This window comes from Phoxinus phoxinus (genome assembly GCF_949152265.1).
Source record: "Phoxinus phoxinus genome assembly, chromosome: 19".
Classification (NCBI taxonomy): Eukaryota; Metazoa; Chordata; class Actinopteri; order Cypriniformes; family Leuciscidae; genus Phoxinus; species Phoxinus phoxinus.
In genome coordinates this window covers 12,797,353-12,806,252 of record NC_136894.1, presented here as the reverse complement: position 1 = coordinate 12,806,252, position 8,900 = coordinate 12,797,353, and the positions used below count along the sequence as shown (strand labels likewise).

The 8,900-nt window shown below is 36.1% G+C and overlaps 1 protein-coding gene across 6 annotated transcripts; it reads left to right on the top strand.

Moving 5' to 3' along the window:
- Positions 1-495: 495 nt before the first annotated feature.
- sdhaf3 (succinate dehydrogenase complex assembly factor 3) lies at positions 496-8,900 on the top strand. 6 transcript variants are annotated; one of them, XM_079590922.1, is made up of 3 exons: positions 588-646; positions 775-1,007; positions 8,334-8,900. In XM_079590922.1, the coding sequence occupies exons 2-3, from the start codon at positions 831-833 to the stop codon at positions 8,526-8,528; spliced, it is 372 nt and encodes a 123-aa protein (XP_079447048.1). In that variant the 5' UTR covers positions 588-646; positions 775-830; the 3' UTR covers positions 8,529-8,900. The 6 variants fall into 6 exon arrangements, with proteins under 6 accessions (XP_079447045.1, XP_079447048.1, XP_079447049.1 ...); XM_079590923.1 differs by having other exon boundaries at positions 594-641; positions 8,334-8,720; XM_079590924.1 differs by having other exon boundaries at positions 602-668; positions 8,334-8,721.

Here is an 8,900-nt window from a genome sequence, read left to right as displayed (position 1 = left end):
CACAGATGAATTTACCGGTTGTGCAACAAAGTTCTACAGGTTGCATCATAGACATCAGTGGAGGGAAAGTGGATGGCATTTTTTTTCTCTCATGTTGTTTTTTTTTTTTCCTGCTAATATTATATTTTATTATATAATATATTATATTATATTATATTATATTATATTAACATATTGGAAAATGTCTTAACATATTTGAAAGGAAAAATATATTGCATGTTTTTTTTAATATATATATATATCTGTTTCTTATTTTTCTTACTTTAACATCTATATATAATTCAGTACTGCAATAATAATATAAAGTGTCTGTTCAATGTTGTAAAATGGTCATATAAAACATGCAATGAGACAGGCTATTATTACCTGTCCCAAATAACAACAAAAACCTCTCATGCTTGTTACGATTAAGTTATTGATTTGTAAACATTAACTTAGCAAAAAATAATAATAAAATGGAAAATGAAAAAACGGAAAAATAGAAAAATTACCTTTTAATAGGTTGGGTCTTGGGTGACATACGTATTTGAATGAGAAAGTGATTGGCGCCCATTTTCTTAGTTGCACTACATTCCAATCTGCACCAGAGGGCAGCAGCGGCTGTAATAACTCTCATAGCGGTGCCGTGAAGAAGACTGCATGTAAGGTTGGATAATCAACAGTGTTATGTACATAATGACCTTTTATAATAAATAATATCAGATCAGTTCGTCTTTCTCATGAGCTATGGTTTTTAGGCTGGTGCACTAACACTTCGTTGCTGTGTTCAAACAGGACGCACTTGTCGCTGTATAATATCTAGAGATCACTGTCCGTCAGATTGTGAAGTTATGGCACATCCAGCACATGTATCAGTGGTTCGGTCTTTGTATAAGAGAATCCTGATATTGCACCGCTTCCTGCCCATAGACCTGCGGGCTCTGGGCGATCAGTATGTGAAAGATGAATTCAGAAGAAACAAGTCTGCATCAGGTGAAGATGCCACACGCTTCATGACAGAATGGCAGGTAAGAGCAGCCGTGAGCTTCTATTACTTGACTGCAGAGAAAAAAACTACATTTAAATCACTTAATTAAATGACAGTGCTTGAATGGAATCAAGTCTTATAATAAGGGTCCCCCACAATAATTTATTTAATTTTTTTGGTGGTGTGGCTGTAGTACTACTGTGCTTTTTGTCACTGTACATCATCATTCTCACATGTAAATTCCCCTTATTATTTTTCATCCTCATCCTATTTGTATGCTGTCAGTGCATTGTAAGTGTTGTTGTAAAATGGAAACAAATGTATATTTACAAGAGATGTTACCAAGTCTTAAGTTCTTTAAAGGGATAGTTCACCCAAAAAGGAAAATGTTGTCATCATTTACTCATCCTCAAGTTGTTCCAAACCTGCATGAGTTTCTTTCTTCTGTTGAATACAAAATAAGATATTTTGAGGAATGTTGGTAATCAAATATTTGACGGTAGCCATTGACGCGTCCATAGTAGGACAAAAATGGGAAGTCAGTAGCTACCGTCAATTGTTTGATTACCAATATTCTTCAAAATATCTTTTTTTGTGTTCAACAGAAGAAACTCATGCAGGTTTAGAACAACTTGAGGGTGAGTAATGACAACATTTTCTTTTTTTGGGGGGGTGAACTATCCCTTTAATGAGTCAGGCTTTGCCTTTGCTAAAACATTCCACATGATGGCAGCACCTTCCTGGAGTTTCTATCATCATGAAAACATAATGGAATTCATCCATAACCCCTAACTAACAAATCCTTTTCTCCCACGGAGCACAGCTGTTTCCTGACACCATCTGTGGACATTAATTACACTTTAATCCAGCATCACTTTGATGAGACCTAATTCTTTAATTTCAGTTATGTGGTTACAGAATCGTGCCACTTATGAGAGCTCTGACGCCATGCTCGTATGAAATGTTCCATGACAAATCCAAAGATCGAATTCGACGCATGAACTCCATTTAAACATGCAGAGGTATGCATTCGAGGAGCAATAATCCAGATCTTCTTTTACTCTAAGCCTGGATATTGGAGTTGACTTTTGAGCCGTCAAACTTCACGAGATGTATTAGACTTATAGTATGGTTCTGGTAGCTCATGGTTGTTGTGGACAAAGCTCTTATTGCATTTTCAGTCATGCGGTATGATTTCAGAGGACTCGATGTTCTGGGCTGGCTTTGACAGAAACGGATATTCTTTAAGAGGGTAAAAATCTCACTTGCAGGTAATGAGAGTCACTCTGTCCTTGTACAGAAGGACACGTACACATCCTTCCAAAATGGCCAGCTGACTGTCCTGAAAAAAAATAGCCCTTTGCAACATTTCACTTATTCACATACAAAGTTACACAATAAATATGGTAAACATAGAAAATGTCATAAAATACAGAGTAAACCTTAAAGGGATAGTTCACCCCAAAAAGAAAATGCTGTCATTTACTCATCCTCATGTCATTCCAAACCTGCATTACTTTCTTTCTTTTGTGGAACATTTAATGCCATACATCAGCTTTGTTTGGGAAAGGACTGAAATTTAAGTCATTGTTCACTGATAATCTTCCCCTCCAGTGAACTGGTAGCAGTTTGTGACTGAATCATTGAGTGAGTTAAACTCGAGTACAGATAATTCAGACCATTTTTGTGAACTGGATAACACAATTGAAACCATTTGACTCAAAAGAACAATTTATTCTTAAGTAAGACTTCACAAATGATTTCATGAACAGATCAAAGACAGCTACAACTTAACAGTTTTGATATTTTTCTTACACAAAGCTGTCGTATGACTTTAGAACCATCGTTCGGACCACTTTTATGACACTTTTACAGTAAGTGGCTTCTTTGTCATTTTGACAGCCTGTTCACTTTTAGTATAATGATAAGATTGCCAGTATATTTCTCAGAAATTCACTGTTTGTTTGTGTTGCATGGATAAAAGTGAATTATACAGGTTTGGAATACCATGAGGCTGAGAATACCAACTCAACTCACAAGTGATTCCATGTAGAGTTTGATATTAGCATGTTACTAAGCAAACCATGTGATGTGATAATTGTAAAAAGGAATAATAATGGGTAAAAGTAATCACTTTTTTATTAGATTGAACTCTTTTGGTATTGAGTTCCCTTGCAGCGAGTAAAAACAGTTTGTGCCGATCACAATGTGCTTTTGAGGTTGCATTGAGCATGAAACTCTTAAATTCAATTTACAGTTTATGAAATACAATTACAGTACTACACCACTATGTCCACTGTAAAACCTGGGTCCAGAATCAAAAACAGCGTGAGCCTTTTTCTGTTACAGTAGGCCTAGGCTGTATCATGAACATGTCTATGTTGCCTGAAAGGGATAATTCATCCAAAAATGAAAATTCTGTCATTATTACTCACCCATATGTTGTTCTAAACCTGCATGAGTTTCTTTCTTCTGTTGAACACAAAAGATTATATTTTAAAGAATAAAAGCCTAAATTCAATCTATTCATCATAAAAAGCATTTTAATCTCTTCAGAAAATTTGGACTTGACTGGACTAGTTTTATGATCTCTCTATGAACTTTTTGAAGCGTCAAAGTCATAGGCGTAATTTGCGGGTGGGACATGTCCCCACCGCTTTTTGCCAGGGTCGATATTGTCCCCACCCGACCCCACCACTTTTTGAAACATCTCGCAGCACGGATGTACCTAATACAGATAAATAAAACATCTCCGGTTAACTAGTAGGGCATTAATTTAGGGCGTTAATTGGTTAAATAAGAGACAATCTAGTGCAGAAATGTGTTGTTTTTCAAGATCAAGCTGAGTGCTCGTTGCCGTTTGCTATCAGTGGCGCAGATACAGTGTCCTCTTGTGGCTCCCGTACAGTCTTAACACGGACGCGCGCTTTAATCTATCGTTTAATGCAGTTGCACAGACTCTCTATTCGTTCCGGTGAAATTACAAAAACAAATTGCACACAAACGTGTCCCTGCTTAATATACTACCACTGATGAACATATTCGCGTTTGATGAGGAAAACAAAAACAAAAAAACAATACGAGTGCGGATTACAATCCAAAACCTCTGACATGCTTGGCAAAAGTTCTATCACTTGACCAATAAAGTATGCACTACGCAAGCAAAATTTGCAGATCTATGCATTTATTCACGTGAAAATTCTAGACACTAACAATATTAGTAGATCTCATTAAACATCAAATTTAACCCAATGAATGTTTTTGAAATTTAAATTGGTTTCTGGACATCGTAATCTTATTTTTTCCTGAAAAAATGTATTGTACACATACAGTATCTTACACCCTTTCACCCCCCACACCCACACACATCTGTCCCACCCACTGTCCCACAAAGTTACGCCACTGGACAAAGTGTCAGTTGCGTAGCTGTCTATGGAGGAATAGAAAGCTCTCAGATTTAATCAAAAAGATCTTAATTTGTGTTCCGAAAATGAACACAATGACAGAATTTTCATTTTTGGGTTAACTAACCCCTTAAAGGTAATCTCCACCCAAAAATGAATGTTCTGTCATCATTTACTCATGACATTCTAAACTTATGTAACTTGCTTTCTTCTTGGGAACATATAGAAACATTTTCTTTTGGCTACAATAGACGCCAATGGGCTTCAATGCTGTTTGGTTCCCAATGGTCTTCCAAATATCTTAAGTGTTCGCTAGAAGAAAGTAAGTCATACTGGTCTAGGTAGGCAGCTCACTATTTTACAACAGAGCTGTAGTGCTTCACACTCGCTCACAATACAGCTGTGAATGGAGGAGTCCACTCTAACATTAGTTCTGGGAAGGAGTCTGTGTGTGCTTGAGAACCCCCTCCCCACTCCTTCATTAGGAGGTGAGTGAATTACTGTAGGGTCTCAGTTTTCAAAGCACCGCTGGAATAAAAAAACAACAATGAGGAAGGGTGGCGGAGCCAGGAACAGACGTAGAGCGAGCCTCCAAATGTGATTAGGAGCACTGAGTGTTCACTTTAATCCAGTTACACCAGAGGGCCCAGGGGGCTTCTCATCGCCTAATAAATCGACCGCATTGCAACAGACAAGCTTTCCCTAAGGAATGAAAGAAAAGGAGAATGTGAAGGAGTGAAAAGTGTGTGCATTGTTGTTTTTATATATGGGTTTGCCATTTCCGCCAGGTAGATAAATCTAGCGAAGACATTTTATAGACTTATTTTGATGGAAGGGTCAGAAGATATTGGGAAGCCTTGGGACAACCCAGAACACCATATTAGTCATCGCCATCTAGTTACCTCATGTTACTGTGTTAAAAACAACTCAGAACATCCACCCAGAGCACCCTTGTATCTTTTCAATGTGCAAACACCACACCATTTTTCTTCATAAAAATGTAAATATGTAACTAGGTCTGGGTGACAAAATGTGGATATCAAAGTAGAACCTCAGGAGCACCAGCATGTGCCAGTAGCAAGTGCATTAACACTAAGCTTATATTAAAGGTGATGTGAGATACAAAATAATAAGGGGTGAAGGGGAAATTAATTATTGTTTATTTTTTAAATGTTGCACATAGCAATGAAAACAGATGTGACAAAGTACTGGTTATTTAGTTTTTCTGCGATAATTGCAATATTGAAACAGTTTCACCAGATGAATAGCTCTATTTAGAAATAATTAATCATCCTAGAATGATTGGGATCATTTTGTAGGGGAGTGAATATGCATGGTAAACAATGTACAAATTACAAGCATAGGCTAGATAAATACAATAGAACGAAGATACAAATAAATGTTTTAGTTTAACAGTATTCAGGTATGGAAATTGAATAATCAAATGTAAAATAACACTGTAGTCTTCACTGTATTTATTAAATATAATTAATCTTTATTAAAGCTACAAAAGTGATTGTTTTTTGTTGTTTGATTAACATTAATGACAGATTCAGTATAATGATTCACATCCATTCTGTGCGCGCACAGAAAACAGCACGAGATCAGAATTGAGTTGTCTTTCCCATCATCTTGCGCTTGAATGGTTTAAAATCGCTTGAATGTTTAAACTGGTGCCTGGTCTGTACGGATCACACATCAACTACGATCCCTATACTTGGCATCCCGATATTGATGCTAGAACGATTTATCGTGCAGCCCTAAGTTGGATCCAAGTTTTCCGGAAACTTCAGAAAACACTTACATTTGAGATTTTGTTCGAGATTTTGCTTGATGTAAATTAGAGCCTTGAACCATCTCCATTAACCCCAGGTTGCTTCCAGGGGATTGTCTCTGTAATTATTATACTATGTCACTTTGGATAAAAGCATCTCTTAAATGACTACTGACTTAACTGTGAATCCATTGGTATTTCAGCGGCACGTTTCGAAGCTGTACTGTGCATACAAAGTAGCCTAGTGGTCATAGACCTAATCTATTTATCAGTATAGATCTGTAAAGTTCTGTGCCCTTGGGAAAGTCAGGCTATTCCAGACAAACATAAAACGGGTTGCCTGATTACGTCAATGCGATGGGATGTGAGGTGTTTATATTCAGAAGGTGAGCTTCACCAAAAAGCTTGCCATTCAGTATGCCCACATCCCTTCCATTCTTAAAATATTACTCTTTGGCAAATGTTCAATCTAATTACATTATGTAGAGGAGGAAGCTTCTCAGACAAATGGCCTTTTGCTTCCAAAATTGAATTGCGTCCAAATTCCAAAACGTTAGGAGAGTGAATGAGAGTTCTTAATGGTTTTGTTTTCAGTGTATTTTTTTCTGAATGAGTCTGCCCGTAATGTCTTGTAGGTTTGATCGTAAGCAGTCATGACAGACGTGACGAACAAGTTTCAATTAAGACAGAAGCTCATATGACAGAATCATCTGGTGTAAATATGTTTAGTTCTACTCTGGGACTTTGTGTACTAGTGCTAGGATTGTGGAGGATAATCATATTTAACGATTATGGTTCTGATTCCAATTAATCATTATCTTAGTACTTTTGTGGATGACCAACCAACAATAATTGATCCTATATACTACTAAAATAATGTTTTTAGGAACAATAATAATAAAAATACTTAAAGACAGACACTCACAATAGATTGTGCACTATATGGACAATCAGTCATTATTTTCAGATATCTTAGTATCATGAGTACACACAACACACTTTATTTATTTACTTAATTTAGAATCAGACACGTCTTGAAGGTGATTTGCTGTTCAGCGAGTGAGGTAAACGCTAAGACTGAATCAAATCAAGCATTTTTGAGCTACTTCTTTCAACAGTGTATTGTATTACATGTATTGTACTACACTGGTCATGCTGTATGTTTGTTTCTTTCTTTGTGGTTCTGTACATTCAGTAAGAAACTTTCAGTGTTTTGTACATGGCAGCAGAAGAATGTAGACCTTGAAGAACATTGATACAAATGAAAATAGTTTGGTTGCAGTATTTTTTTTAAAAATGGAATTGATTATGAAAAATAACTATGGAAGTAAAATAATGCCAAATGTTTTTGAAATAAAAAAAGCCTGTTGAATTGCACTACTTGAAAAAAATATCATTGCAAGCAAATATCATGCTTGCATTTTAATGCATTGTATTTTTATGGTTGTATATTTAAGCTGTGAATATTTCAATTCAAAACATTTCAAACACATTTTCATTAATAATACAAATTCATTAATCTATATTCACCTTTCATATTTCACTTTCAAAATATTCAAACTGTTTAAAAATACAACCTATAATATTCAATAGGCAATTTTCGGTCCATTTTGTTTCGCTTTACAAATTTGCTTCCACAAATTCAGTGGTTCAAATTCAACAGTAAATTCATCATTGACATCCAGGAACTGCAGGAAAAGCAGTAGATTACCGACCAAAATCAGAAAAAATCTGCACCTCAGATATGTTGTAAGGCCAATTTTACTAGCAAGTTGAAGAACATTGGCTTTGTAAAACTTGTAGGGACTTTGGACCTTCGTACAGGTGGTAATCACTGATATAGAGGTAGTGATTTAAGTGGGCTTAGAGAGAGCAGAAGGCATTGACCTCCATTAGACCTTTGTGGATTCCATGATACTTCGCAACCCCTGTGACCCGCATTTCATCTTGTGAATTGCAATCAATGAATCTTCAACAAAGAGAAATAAATAATTCTGTCACAGTCTGTTATAGTAAATCAATAGTGCTCTATAAAATGAATTTCTTAATTGTGTCTGTGTCAAATCAATACAAGCAATATCAGGCACACAAGTGTTAAGGTTTTAGTTATCTCAGAAAAGTTCTAAAGTAGCTAAAAAATATATATATATATATATTTTTTAATGTATCCATCTTATTTTCTGTGCAGAACTACAAAGACACCCTACAGACGCAGGTGCTGGAAGCGGCGGGAAACAAGAAGTTGGTATTTGGCGCTGATTTATTGGAAGATAAACTCAAAGACTTTCAAGAAGAGCAGATGGGGCAGCTTTACGAGCTTATGCTTGAGTCCACAAAACCCAACCGGCAGTTTGATATTCAAGAGGAGGGAACGCCAAAGTAACACCCTCTGAAGGGAAAAGAAGGGGAACCCACCTGACGGGTCATAGTTTGACTTATTATAAAATACTGTTGTACATAGCCAAGTCTGATGATTACATTAAACTGCTACAAAAAGCTACTAATACGCGTCTCATATTTTTAAGAGCAAAACTGCATTCTGTGTGATAATCCACTTACGCCTGTCACTCAGAAGTAAAAAAAAAATGTAGTGAAATACATTTGATACTGATGTGTGAATGATATCTTACCGTTAAAAAGAGGGAATGCTGTTGTTTTGTATTTACTAATTTTTTGGTAATTTACCAGAATTACTTTGTGAAAGGTGCTATTGTCATTGCCATCACGTGCACACATAAAAAGTTTGCAGACACGA

Bases quoted from the DNA above. Each gene is read 5' to 3' on its own strand.
- sdhaf3 (XM_079590922.1), top strand. From the start codon at position 831: ATGGCACATCCAGCACATGTATCAGTGGTTCGGTCTTTGTATAAGAGA. The intron at 1,008-8,333 runs GTAAGAGCAGCC...TTTTCTGTGCAG, and splicing joins GCTTCATGACAGAATGGCAG to AACTACAAAGACACCCTACA.